General features: G+C 35.5%; 1 protein-coding gene across 12 annotated transcripts in view; it reads left to right on the forward strand.

The window, feature by feature from the left end:
* Nucleotides 1–14501, forward strand: part of HUWE1 (HECT, UBA and WWE domain containing 1, E3 ubiquitin protein ligase) — a 163653-nt gene that overhangs the window by 48422 nt on the left and 100730 nt on the right. For all 12 annotated transcript variants that reach the window (XR_002771347.1, XM_023508890.1, XM_023508889.1 and 9 more), the window contains 6 exons: nucleotides 9576–9638; nucleotides 11105–11182; nucleotides 12066–12113; nucleotides 12200–12268; nucleotides 12899–12998; nucleotides 14313–14413. Coding sequence is in view for 11 of the 12 variants with exons in the window: in XM_023508890.1 (XP_023364658.1) it covers nucleotides 9576–9638; nucleotides 11105–11182; nucleotides 12066–12113; nucleotides 12200–12268; nucleotides 12899–12998; nucleotides 14313–14413 (459 nt within the window). In the remaining variant the exon portion in view is untranslated. The remainder of the gene's footprint in view (nucleotides 1–9575; nucleotides 9639–11104; nucleotides 11183–12065; nucleotides 12114–12199; nucleotides 12269–12898; nucleotides 12999–14312; nucleotides 14414–14501) is intronic.

The raw sequence follows: 14501 nt of genomic DNA on the forward strand, positions 1-14501 counted from the left end.
TATCTGCAAAGTATGAGGGGTTTTTTTGTTGTTCTTTTGTTGTTTGGATAGTTCAGATCAAGTTCTTCCCTTTTTGTGGCTCATTTTATTACCAGAAAGGATTGCTTAAATAACAACTATTTTATTCCTTTGTATTTCTGGCTCTTTTTGCCTTTGACAAGTGTGCTGCTTTTTGTTCTGAATTGGGCTAACAGATTGTAGATGGAGGGTTGATTTCTAGTCCCGGACAATTTAGAATCTTGATGGGTGCAGTGAATTGCTGCTTTTGGTAATAGAGTAGAACCTCCATAGTTGGCCACCTTCCTAAGTTGACCTAATTTTCATAGATTGGACGTGTATGTGCCAGTACCATAGGCCTAGTTCCTTATGTTGACCAGTTTGTTGCAATCCCTTTGATGCTCAGCTTACAGAGGATTTACTATATATTTGCTTGATGCTTTGCTATACTATTATAATAAAAGATTCTTAAAGGGTTTTGAGATAGAGATGATATGCTAGGTATATAATAATAGTAGCTGCCATTACTAACACCCTTCATTAAAATTTAAAAACATTTCATGTTTTTCTAAAATATACAATTTCTCTAAAACTGTAATTTGCTGGTATGGGCTTCGCTCTACTACTTTTTCCTTTTCATGTGTTACCCTAGTTCTTTTAACAATGACTTTTTTTTCCCAAGACAGTCTCAAGCTGTCACCCTAGGTAGAGTGCTGTAATGTCCATAGCTCACAGCAACCCCAAACTCTTGGGCTCAAGTGACTCTCTTGCCTCAGCCTCCCAAGTAGCTGTGACTACAGGCACCCACCACAATACCTGGCTTTTTTTTTTTTTTTTTTTTTTTTTTTTTTTTTTTTTTGGTTGCAGTTGTCATTGTTTTAGCTGGCCCAGGTCAGGTTCGAACCCACCAGCCTAGGTGTATGTGGCTGATGCCCTACCCACTAAGCTATAGGCACCACCCTTAACAGTGATTTTGATAGAAATTTTGGTTCTTCTCTCTTTAGTTTTTTCAGGAAGCTTCCTGTACAACACATAGATGCATTCACTTGTGTGTGGTGAAGAACTTGGATTTAGAAATCAGACCCACTTCTTCTAACAAATCAGATTAATCTCACTTTTCATATATATATATGTATACACATACATACACACATACATATATATATATATATATCTGTAAATCGGTGGTTGTGACATCTTCATCATTTTTAGGATTAAATTAAATGAGGTCATAAATAAAACTCTTAAGGTTAATGCCAGTCATGTTGGAAATACTTCATAAATGGGAGCTGTCATTGATAAACAGTTATCAGCACATAAACTATGTTATTCTTTTTATATTTGCTTTCTTTTAAAACTTTATACACAGATGTTATTTTATAAATGAATGCATGTTGTCATATGATTCATTATAGTCTTTTCCCTCTTGGCCCCTCTCCCTATAACCTAAAATGTATCTTTCTATATATGTTTTCATCTAAATATTTTATTAACGTATTGAGGGTATCTTTGTCATTGAATTACAGATGTAGGATATTTTGTATCCTGATTTTCCTACTAAATACCTTGTTAAAAAGTCATTTTTAAGTCACCTGTATAAGTAATTATTTTGACAGCTACATAATATTCCACAGTTTGGATGTACTGTAATTTATTACTATTCCCTATTGCTGCATGTTTATTTTACATTAAGCAGTCTTATGTATATGCCTTTAGTTACCGACATTTTTAATATGCTGTGATAGAGATATGATGGTGACTGTATGATAGAGTTTCAGAGATCTCAGTGTTACTTTAATTGGCATGTTCCTGGTCAGTAATGAGTTTAAGCTTTTATTTCATCATTAGGATTTGTTCTTGTGTACAGTCTTGCTCATATCTTTTGTCCATTTGTTTCTTGGATTAATTTTTCTACTATAAAAATGATTTGAGAAATTAGTCCTTTGTCACCCTTAAAGTATTGTTTTTTTCCTTAATCTTTATGTATGTTGTCTTTGTTTATTATACATGGTGTTTTCAAAAATGGCTCAGTGAATGCTTTTAATAAAAAGATTGAATATCATGTTTTGGTCTTTATGAAGAATGACATTGTATGTGTTATCTTTTCTCATGATATTTTTTAATAACTCAGTTAATCCAGTGATGTGGGCTAATTGTGAATATGAACAGTGATTAATTAACTATAAATTTAGGGAAAATTTTCTAGAAAGAATCTCAGAGCCTCAATCCCTTTTCCTGATATCTGAATGCCTTATTCATTCTTTTGCAAATCCCATCTAGTGAGGTTATATATATGCCTTTTTGGCATGCTTAATACAGTTATTTATTGGGTGTCTACTTAAAATCCAGGATCATATGGTATCATTACTGGGTAGATGAATACAGTGAGACTCAAAAGTTACATTATTTTTGGACAAAGCCTATGGGCTATTAGCCCCTGTTAAAATGTGAAGTAGAATATCTATTCCTGTATTATACCTTTAGATACGGTTAAATAGGATTCTTACTCTAAAACAGTGTTTTTCAACCTTTTATATCTTATGACACACTCCAACCTCTTTGGCACACTTAAATCCTGTTGATCAAAAAAAAAAAAGTGTAAAAAGTAAAAGAATATACGCAATTGTGCTTTGAACTTCTTTTGGAAATAATTTAATTGACAATCTTTAAAAATTTCCATGGCACACCGGTTGAAAATCACTGCTCTTTACCTTGGCATAAGCCTGTGAACTGGCTCCTGAATCCTTACAAGTATCTTCCACTTGATACCATTCACAAGAAGTATATGACTAGCCCTGTCTGGGATGTAGTATAAAGCATGTTCTTCTTCTTCTTCTTTTTTTTTTTTTTTTTAAACCACCCTACTTAGTAGTTGAGGAAGTAGGATATAGATACATAATAATAAAAAGGGCAAAGAACTAGTGTTATTATGAACAGTATTATTAAGTACCCTAGAATTTTAAACATACTATAGATTTATCTTGGTGGCAAAACAAACCTGTCTTCCTAATAAAAATACTGTTCGATATTTTTAAAATGTAGAAATGTACACAACAAAACTTGTCATGATCATGAGCCTACTTTTATTTTGGTACATTTTCTTAGTATTTATACATATTTCTTTACAAAGCTCAGTTCATGCTATATATAATTTTATATTCTACTTTATTTAACATACTAACATCAGCATTTTCCCATACTAAGTTTATGTAACTTTGTAATGTAGACAGTACCATTATACTAGAAATTTGATGAGGAAGTACTTACATTCTGTTAGGTATTAAACCATTTTATAAAGCTACCATAATTAAAATGATGTGGAAAATAAGAGTGGAATTGACCTATCAGTAGGTTCTAAAAGAAGATTCAACATGTACTGGCATTTCTGATTAGGAGGAAAAGAATGGATAATTCATAAAAGTGGTATTTTAACAATTGGCTCACTATTCCAGGGACAATTAAGGTAGATCCTACCTTATTAGAGTAAAATTAAGCTGTATTAAAAAGTTTTACAATAAAAACATGAAGCTATAAAATCATTGAAAGAAAGTATAACTTCATGGTTTTATGTTCCTTGGAGTGGCACTGTCTTTTTCAGGAATGAGATTAATATCATGAAGGAAGAAATTGATTCCATAGCAATATGGTTTTATCCCTTATGTATATGAATATATTAAATACTGTAAAATTATGCCATCTTTAGTTATTTCAGTTTTCATGTTTTTAATCTTATTTGGGTAATTTGCAAAATTTTTCTGTTGTAAATAATGCCTCAGTGGATATATTTAATGTATCAATATTTGGGCCACAATTGGCAACAGATTCTTTTTATTAAGTTCTTAATGAATGCCAAACCTTATACTTCATATGTTCTTGGGTCTCTTTTAATTCGCAGAAATATGTTGCAGGCATCATTCTCTTAGTTTTATATATACCTAGCCTCAATTTTGAAGTGTAAAGGTCAGAGAAATCTAGTAACTTGTTTGATGTCATTAAAGGTGAATGTTATAATACATATAGTCCCCCTGTGGTAAATCTTTCCCCTTTTCACTGGCTCCTCCTATCTATATGTATATTTTAAGAAAAAGCACGACCATACATCTTTTTTTCTTGGTCAGTTTAGCTAAAGATTGCTCTATTTTTGTTGGATCTTTTCAAAGAACCAACTTCTGCTTTAGTTGATTCTGTCCAGTTTTTCTGTTTTTTATTTATCTGTCCTCTAATCTTTACTTTTTTTTCCTTCTGCTTGCTCTGCATTTTGTTGCTTGTTTTCTAGTTCTTAAGATAGAAGGTTAGATTACTGATTTAAAAGCTTTCTCTTTCTTTTGCAGTTTTTCGCTGGAGCTGGGTTTTTGAACACACCACCTCTAGCATATGGGGCTGGCGCCCTACTCCTTTGAGCCACAGGCACCACCATAAAAGCTTTCATTTTTAATGTAGGTATTTAAACTATCGGGATACACTGAAAGCAGAAAGCCTCCTAAACACTTCCTTGTGAGTGTATCCTGTGGTATGTTGTTTTTATTTGCATTTACCTCAAGCTATCTGCTAATTGCCCTTGTGATTTCTTTGACCCATTATTGATGCATAAGAGAGTGCTCTTTAATTACCGTGTATTTGAAGCAGATTTTTTTCTGTTTCAAGTTTCTGGTTTCCGATTGTCATTGGAGAAGATACTTTGTATGCTTTCACTCTTTTTAAATTTATTGAGGTTTATTTTGTGGCCTAATATGGTCTACTTTGGAGAATATTCACATATCTTGAAGAATGTGTATTCTACTTTTGTTGGGTGGATTGTTCTATGTATGTCTGTTAGATCTAGTTGATTTAGTATTGTTCAAGTCTTCTATTTCCTTTTTTTTTTGTCTTTTATCTAGTTATTAGTGTCTTCCCTGGGGATTACAGCTAACATCTTAATTTGCAAAATATTTGAATTAATTACAACTTAATTTTAATAATAAACGCACACTTTGTTCCTGTATAGATCTGTTCCCTTGCCCTTTATGTTTTTGCTTTTCTCACAAAATATGCATCACCTTATGTAGAATTAAGTTTTATCTAGTTCCAAAATGGATAGAAGCAGAAGACTTACAAACCAAAAAATTCATTAATATTGACTTTTATATTTACCTGTGCAGCAACCTTCTGTATGTTCTTTGTTTCTTTCTGTGGATTCAAATTACTGTTTTGTTCCCATTTATTTCAGTCTATAGGACTCCTTTTATAATTTCTTTTTTTTTTTCTTTTCTTAATTTTCTTCCATTGATCCATGTGTCTAACCTTATGCCAATACCACATTGTCTTGATAACTGTAGTTTTATACTAAGTTTTGAAAGTGAGAAATTGAAGTCCATCAACTTATATTCCTTTTCAAAATTTGTCTATCCAAGGCATTTTGCAATTCCATATTTTTTTTTATTTATTAAATCCTAACTGTGTACATTAATGTGTTTATTGGGTACAATGTGCTGATTTGATATGCAATGTGGAATGCTTACATCTAACTGATTAACATAGCCATCTCCTCACTTATTTGTTGTGGTAAGACAATTATACTCTATTCTTAATAGTTTGGAAATGTATCATTGCATTATGCACGTTAGGTGAGCCAGTCTACTAGTGGTGAACTGTAGGAGGCACCTGTGAGAAGTACTTTGGCAATAAGGGATTGGGGAAGGGATTTAACATCATTGGCTCTTATTAGTGAGAGTCACAAAAACACAAAAGTATGTGCATCTTTGGTTAGCAGTCTCCACACCTGTGGCATAGACAGCCACAAGATTACTTCTATAAATAGCATGGGGAGAAGTTAGCCAGGGATCCTCCTTTGGATCCTCCTCTGGCTTTGCTTCTTGCTTGGAGGACACCTGATTGGTGCTCCACTGCTAAGACTGCTCCTGAGAGATTGCTGCTGAGATGCTCACTCCCATGTATATTGATTGTGACTTCTAAGGTGCTTTGACACCGGAGATCCGAACAAGACCTACCCCCAGTAAGCTGGCGCAGTGGTCTGCATCCAGACAGTGAAGTGGGCCAAGGCCAGAGAACTAGCCTCCCAGCTCCAACGAGGTGGAGACATAGCGTCGCAGACCCTGACAGTGAACTACCTCAGCTTTTGTTTATCTGAGAATGTCTTAATTTTGCCTTCATTTTTGAAGGAAATTTGTGTGAGAAGTAGAATTCTTGATTGACAGTCTTATTTGAAGAACTTTGAATAGTCATCTCACTACATTCTACATTGTTTCTAATGAATCAGCTACTGATCTTATTGAGAATCTTTTGTTATATGAGAAGTCAGTTTTCTGTTGCCACTTTCAAGATTCTCTATTTGTCTCTGGCTTCTGACAGTTTGATTATACTGTATCTTTGTGTGGCTCTTTAGATTTGTCCTACTTAGAGTTTCTTCAGCTTGGATTTGTAGATAACATGTATTTCATCAGACTTGGGAAGTTTTCAGCCATTTTTTCTTTGAGTAATCTTTCTGTTCATTTTTTACTTTTCTCTTATGGAATTCACGTCATGCCATATGTGTGTGTGTGTGTGTATGTGTATGGATACTCGATGGTGTCCCACTGATCTCTTCAAACATCATTTTTCTTCATTTTTCCTTCATACCCTTAAGACTATGAATCTGAGTTGACCTATTTTCAGGTTCACTGGCTTTTCTACTGCCTGTTGATATTTGCTGTTGAACCTCACATGAATTTTAAATTATTGGTATTAGATTTTCATCTTTAAAATTTCTTTTTTCTTCTTTATTTTATAAATTCTACCTCTTTGTTAAAATATTCCTTATTTGGTGAGACATGATTCTCCTTTTTTAAAAAATTCTTTGTACTTGATTTCCTTTTTAAAATTTTCAGATTAATATAAGGGTACATACAATTAGGTTACATTGTTTGCCTTTATTAGGTAAAGTTCAAGTTGCATTTGAGCCCTTCACTCAGGAAGTGTACCATATACCCCTATATTGATTTCTTTTAGCTCTTTGAGCATATTAAATATAGTTCATTTAAAGTCTTTCTCTAGTTAAGTCCAGTATCTGGGATTCCTTATAGACAGTTTCTGTTAATTCTTTTTCATGTGTGTGTGTGTGTCATAGTTTTTTGTTTGTTTCTGTGCATGCCTTGTAATTTTTTATTGAAAACTAGACATCTTGATTATGACAGTGTCACATCTATGGAAATCAGAATCTTACCAGTCTGTGCAAATATGCACTGTCTATAAATGTTGGGCACATCTTTAGTACTCAGCCAGGAAATTTACAACTCTACCTTGTCTTCATTTCTTTCTTGTAAAGAGCCTGAAGGTTGGTCAGATATGGGAGTTTAGAACCTTCTTAGGTCTTTTCCAAGGGCATGTCAGTCTTCGGCACATGTGGCTTTTAGGTTCCTAGGACTATGTGGAGTTTTCCAAAGCCCTGTTCCAATCTGTGGTCCCCAGTCCCCAAGCTGAGGACCCTTATCCCCTGTGGCCTGTTAAGAACCAGGCTGCCCAGGAGGAGGTGAGCAGTAGGCAGCCAGTGAGCAAAGCTTCATCTATCTGTAGTACAGCTTCTCTCCATTTAAGTTCCACCTCCAGTCAGATAGGTGGTGGTATTAGATTCTCAAGGGAGTGCAAACCCTGCTGTACACTGCATGTGGAAGGGATCTAGATTGTGCATTCCAATACCTGGTGATCTGAGGTAGAAATGTAATTTGCTTTAATCATCCTCAAACCATCCTTCCACTACAATTCATGAAAAAGTTGTCTTCCATGAAACTGTTTGCTGGTACCAAAAACGTTGGGGACTGCTACCCTAAAAAGAATCTCAACACCCCAGCCTTATCCTCTCATACTCTCTCTAGTTCATTTACTGTTTACCTGATTTTATGCCTTGCCACATGAGGCAGAGACTAATGCATTTCAATTAAATGTTTTTAATAAGTCTGTACCCCTCTTCACCTCCTAGAGAGTTCCAAATTAGGAAAAATAGTGGGCAAGCCATTTGAGCTTGTGGGTTCACCAGACAAGCCAAAATAGACAACCACAATTCTTTGAGAATAAAGTTATGCTCGCTCCAGGAATGAAGGCTGTTGTCCTGAAGGTCATTGCCGAGCTAGGCATTATGAGATAGGGTCAGGGTAAGTTAATTAACACAAAGGTCTTTCGCTGAGATTTAGCTCTTTTTGATTTTTGTTTTCTCCATTATGCATTTGCCTACTTGATTGAAACTTTTGATTAGTTTCCATAGTTAAGATAGTTGATTCTGGCAGTTTTTGTCAGATGATTCAGTGCTTTTGTAAAGGGATGGGCCTTTGAGTTTCCCTGTTCTGCCCTTTCAGTGTCACCACACCCATTAGAACAGTCTAATTTTAACCAGCTGGGAGTGTGGGAGGGTTTATGTATCTGCTTCCAAGCAGCCTTTCTCACTTAGGTTTCCAGTGGAGAAGTAAGCCCCAGTGCTACTTAATGTGAAGTGGTCACATTAAGTAGCATCCATCATATGTAACACAGTGACTACTTCTGTGCTTCTAGAGTGGTACTAGTTATGTGTCATTCTTTGGGGAGTTAATAATCACTAACTATTTTCTGTGTTCTGTGCTTCATATATAATACCTGGATTGAGAAAGTACGAGTAAGTCAAGTGGTTTGAGAAAACTTATTTCTCAAGGAGTAGGTAGATGGTATTTTTGTTTGATTTTTCAGGCCTAGACTTCTTTGGGAGGTAGTGACATGATAGCAGCATTTCACAGAGGAAACACTTAGATGTGGACAGAGTCATGTTAGGTCATGGTGATAGGTCATGGTCACCTGATAGGTGACTGGGACCCATACTGGGTTGGTGGGAATAAAATGAAGATGTGAATTTAGGTGGCATTTGTGCTTGAAACATACTGGGCATGGGTTACCTACAGAATTAAGGGAAGAATAGAAGCAGTTAGTTGACATTCACAGTTGTAGCTGAGATGGCTTAGAAATATTTATACTTAAAAAAATATGTACATGTAATAGTGTTCTTAATGCTAAAAAGATTGTTATTGCAAAGGCTATGGAAGATGCAGGCTGATTAGTAAGCAAATTATAATGGCTGGAGTTTTTGATTTGGAAGCCAGTTGAGCCATTCCCTCTCTTGCCTCAGGGCCTTGTTGATGAGTTTTTAGACTTCGGTGGCAAAATATAGTAATAAATAGACAAGACAGAATCTTCTGCATTGTAATTGAGCTCATGTCAAAAAGCGAGAAGGTAGAAAGCATATGATTGCACCCTAATGAGGAAGGCAAGCAAGCAGAGTAATTAGACCAGACCTAATGAGACATGACTGAATTGTCAGCAGGCAGGTATACAGGGGTGTAGAATGCAATGACTGACATTTGCTGCTTATGTTATTGTTAGGAGTATCCTCATAGAACAGTAAAACTGATTTCATTGAAGAAACCTCCTTAGGCAGACCCTCTTGGCCTTGAGTCTTAAGTTCTTACTCTTCTTATTTGACTTTCACATTGGATGTCTTCTCAATATTATGCTCCAACAGCCACTCTTAAATGTTTTATCCACATGGCACTGTGTTTTAATACTTTTTTTTTCCGGTTTTCAAGAGCTGGGGTGGAAAGGAGAATGGCTTTGGACTTGCGGAGTGTTGCAGAGATTTGCATATGATGGTAAGTAACTCTTTGGGGATATAATGGTCCTTGGGCAGAGACATGGTCTATTTTTGAGCCTTACTTTACAATGAATATATGGTATATGAAGTTACCATGTCACATTAGGACGTTTGAGGAACCTGAGATAGCTTTAGCCATAACTGACCTTAAGCAGATTAGCATTGCTTGGGCCCTTGGTGTGTTGGTGGTAGTTAAAGAATCACAGAGGCACAATAAAATGTTCATATCCAATTCTTGAGAAGGGAGCTGTGTTTGTTGAATTGGTCAGAAAGTGAATTTAAAAATCCCACAAAGTCTTGGCTTGCATTTCACACTGAGACTATTAGGATTCTAGTGAGTGTGACATGATTAAGGAATGGCTACTAAAAGAGCAGTTCTGTTAGTGTTATTGGTAACTCACAGTGTTCTATGTGTTTTACATATTTATCTCTCTGCCTTTTATCCATGCTTAAGTTAGGAGGTCAGGATATTTTCCCTTCTGCTTTAATAATGTTGCTGTGGAACCACAAAATACAGTTGAATTTTTGATAACAATTCTGTGCCTGGAAGCAACAATACTTTATAGCAAGTAGACAGTTTATCTTGTCAGTTTGTCATTTTAGCACAAAGGCGGCAGTGAATTTATGTCAGCCAGCCGTTTCTCCCAAGGAGAATGGCTCTTTTTTCTGGACACAGAAAACCACAAATTAGAGCAAGTCACATTCCCACCTTAGGTATACTTTCTTTAGTAAGTATTTTATGAATAGATAGCATGTAATATGGGAAGTGAGTGCTGTCTTTTTAATAATAAAAACAACATAAATCTTGAAAGATTTTTCATCTTCAATTTAGTTCTGAGTCTTCTTATGGATGTCAAGTTTGTTCTTTGCCCCCAAGCAAAATAGTATAATATATGGGAATAGGCTTGTATGATGTCTGTTCCTATTTTGGTCCCAGCCTATGCTAAGAAGTCACATAATTTTCTTTATTGAGATCTGGCATGAAGTGAATGAAGCTTTGAAAAATATGATGTGTACTTTAAAATAAAGTAATAACATATACATGTTACAAAACCTATAGAGATAAGGTGTGCAATAGTAACTTCTCTGTCCCTAAAGGCAACCATTACAAGTGTCTTTCAAGGAGACATTTTAATGGTTGTGCTATTGTAGTCTTTGTTATGGTGCTTTTCTTAAGAGTTAAAGAGAATGTATTGTCAAGGTCTGCTTTATAAGTAAGAAATGAAACTTTGGATAGTCTCCATCTTCCTGATTCTATTTGAGTAAGTTTCATCCTATCTGAGCCCTGCTCTAAGACAGTGAGTTAAAGGCACTGTGGGTACTAAATACATTGCTCATTCCTCTGACACAGTGAGTTAGATAAGTGGCTAGGACTTCTGGGAAGAATTGGGACTTCACGTTATCTGCTTTGTGTATAATCAGGTAAAGCTCCATGTCTGATTCTTTGACGTGCTTTATACACAGAAATATCCACCCAGTGCAACCACACTACACTTTGAATTCTATGCAGACCCTGGGGCCGAGGTCAAAATTGAGAAACGGGTGAGTCTCATTCAGAATTGTTCTGGTAGAGTCCATAGTCTACTGTAAGTGGGGTTGACTTTTTTAGAATTCTTCAGTTAAATGAAGAAATGTTTTTGAGCTATATTGCTGTCCTCTCAAGCTAAATAATACACAGCTCGCAACTTCTCATGAGTAAACATCGATTTCATTCCCAGCTCTAATAGGGTTGGGTTTTATTTATGTTGGGAGCTGCCAAAAGACAGGACTTCTTTTATGGAGCATTGCTATGATTTGTATGTTTTTCCCACAGCCTCAGATGAGAACTCCAACATGCAGAGTAAATTGGATAGTGATGGCTCAGGTTTCTGTACTTAATCCAGTCTGCAAGAAATCTCTCTATATATGTCTGGAATTATTTGGTCGTTCATTCCATATTCTTCAAGGAGAAACTAGAATTCAGTTTGGTTTAGAAGTAGTGATTAAGATCCTTTTCCTTCTACCTATAAAAGTAAATAAGTAAATAATTTTTCTACATTAATATTGCCTTAAAAGTAACTCTAGTGCATATTAAGACAGAAACTTTTTTCATGTATTCAGTCTTTGCTATAAATACTGAGGCTGTGGGGATGGATTCTGTAGAGGTCTAAAAAGGGACAAAGTAAAATGAAATGTACCTGGCTAGGTGAATTATAGTTTGAAACTACTGGTTTCAAAGAAGCTTTTGTAAGAATATTTTATATGTGAAATGGATATTTTGGAGGACTCTGAAGTTACCTTAAGAGCATTCAGTTAGGCTTTCGACCTAGAGTGACATCTGGGTTTTCTGATACCTCTTAGTGGTTTTCAGATGGCTCTTAAGCTTTATAGTAGGGGGAAGATAGGGTGCTCAGTAACTCCTAACAACTCTCTTATCTTTTTTCAGACAACTAGTAACACACTACACTATATTCACATAGAGCAACTTGATAAGGTAAGAAGAATCTTTGACATTTGGCCATTTTTTAAACATTTGGTTCACTTTCTGTTCCTAATTGTTTATCTTTTTTCCTAATGTAGATATCGGAAAGCCCTTCTGAAATCATGGAATCTCTTACCAAAATGTACAGCATTCCTAAGGATAAGCAGGTATGATGCATCTTAAAAATATCCAGAGGATGTGGTTGCTATTCAGGTAGACTAATGATACCTACTGGGGTGGGAGATGGCATAGCAAAAAGGATGTCAGCTTTGGAGTCAGACCATGGACAAATACATTATTAGCCTATCTGAGCTTCAATTTCATTATCCTTTATGAGTATAATACCAAACTAGCTTTCTAGGTCCTTATGAGAGTTTGAGGAAAATGTAAGCTGCCTGACTCACTATGAGTATCTAGTAAGTGGTGGTAGCTTTCTTAACACTTTGCCCAAAAAGAAAATATTTTTGTTCTTTTTTTCCGGCTCATTTCAATGGTGATTGAATATTTAATTTGTTTAATAACCATCACAATTCTTGCCATATGTTCACTGTTCGTAGCTTATCAGTATATTGACAATTCTTGGCTTATGTTGGGATATTAAGATTCTGTGAGCCTCTATTTGTCACTCCATTTTGTCAGCTAACCTGTGAGTGGATGGAACCAGTTCTGTTTGATACCTTAGCAGTAGCAACAGTAAACCATTTTACCAAGCAGCCCAGCAGGTAAGAGTTAGCCCTCAGAAAGAGTATTCACTTTTTCCATTGATTTTTTTAAATATAGGTCTTATCTTTCTACAGATGCTGTTGTTTACACACATACGGCTGGCCCATGGCTTTTCCAATCACAGGAAGCGATTGCAAGCTGTTCAGGCCAGGCTGCATGCAATATCTATATTAGGTAAGAGAAGAACACTAATTAACAGGCCTTAATTAGGTAGTTTGGACCTGATTTCCTTTGAACTTTATTCATCTTTGTTGCTGGTGATGCTAGTTGTAGTTACCTCGGTAGCCCCTTAAATTATAAAATGCCAGCCTTTCCAATGTTCACTGTATTCATTCATGATTCTTGAGATCCTTAATATTGGACTAGAAAGAGAATATGATGCTTCTTGACATACCACATGGGTTTAGTCTTGATTTTGTTTTTTTTTTTTCAAAGGAGTATGAATGTAGTCACCCCTCACTGGCCCCATCTTTTCCTCTTGCAATTTCATCTTCCTCTTCTCCCATCCTTTCTGGGGTATAATTTTGAGAAAAGTTATAAAATATTCATTAAGTATTCAATATTGTGCATTTACCTTCTTTTACTATGGGTTAGCAGAAGGAAAACACATGGTTTTGGAACCAGTCCTGGGCTATCACCTTGATCCTACAGATTAATAGCCATATGTTTATCCTCTCTGCCTCAGTTTCCTCACTTTATATTGAGACGACACTTTATAGGCTCATTTGGGAATTAAATTAAAACCTAGAGAGCAACCTAGCACAGGCTAGTCACATAGACAGTATAAAATAGTAACTGTTGCTATTATTATAAAATTTCATTATTTTTGTCTGCTCTTTTAAACTGTGAGTTCCTTGCTTTGACATTCCTGCTCTTGAATTTGTATTCATGCCCAATATAACTTACAGCATGTTTATAGGTGCTTAGAAAGTATTTGTTGAAAATGAAAATGCATGTGCTCAAATCTTATTAGTTTACCCTTCAAAGAACTATGCCCAGTATTATCTCAGTATCGAATTCATTGAAAGTGGATTACTACACGCATTCTTAAGTTTTACTACGGGGTCACACGAATTTCTAACTTGATCTACAATGGTCCATAAATGCTATTCCTTATAGCTTGTGAATATGTTTGCAGTAAAAACAGAAGCATATAGAGGCTACCATGGATGTCTTTGCCCAAGACCTAGTGAAATTATATTGAGTTATGTTATGAAAAATTAAATTTTCATTCTTTCTCTACTTTCATCCCCCAATATCCTTGCTTAAGACTACCAGTACCTTTATTAGAGTAATCTGTTAATTCATTGGCTTTTTAGAGTTTATCACTATATCTGACCAAATCCTCTAGAATTCAGTGATTCTGCCTTCCATTGCTGGTTTGTAAGGGAATCCTTTCCCAGAATCTGTACATACCAAAAGGTTTATCATTGGGCAGTGGCTTGACCATTGCCTTCTTGCCTAAAGAATTTGTTTCTCCTTTTGCAGTGTATTCCAATGCCTTGCAGGAATCAGCAAACAGTATCTTATATAATGGGTTGATAGAGGAGTTGGTAGATGTCCTTCAGATAACAGATAAGCAGCTTATGGTAAGTATTTACATGTTGAATATCCCTTATTCTGACATGCTTGGAGCTAGCAGAGTTTTGGATTGGATTTCAAGGTTGTTTTTTTTTT

Source organism: Otolemur garnettii, unplaced genomic scaffold (genome assembly GCF_000181295.1).
Source record: "Otolemur garnettii isolate 467f Iridium unplaced genomic scaffold, OtoGar3 scaffold00286, whole genome shotgun sequence".
In the NCBI taxonomy this organism is placed as follows: Eukaryota; Metazoa; Chordata; class Mammalia; order Primates; family Galagidae; genus Otolemur; species Otolemur garnettii.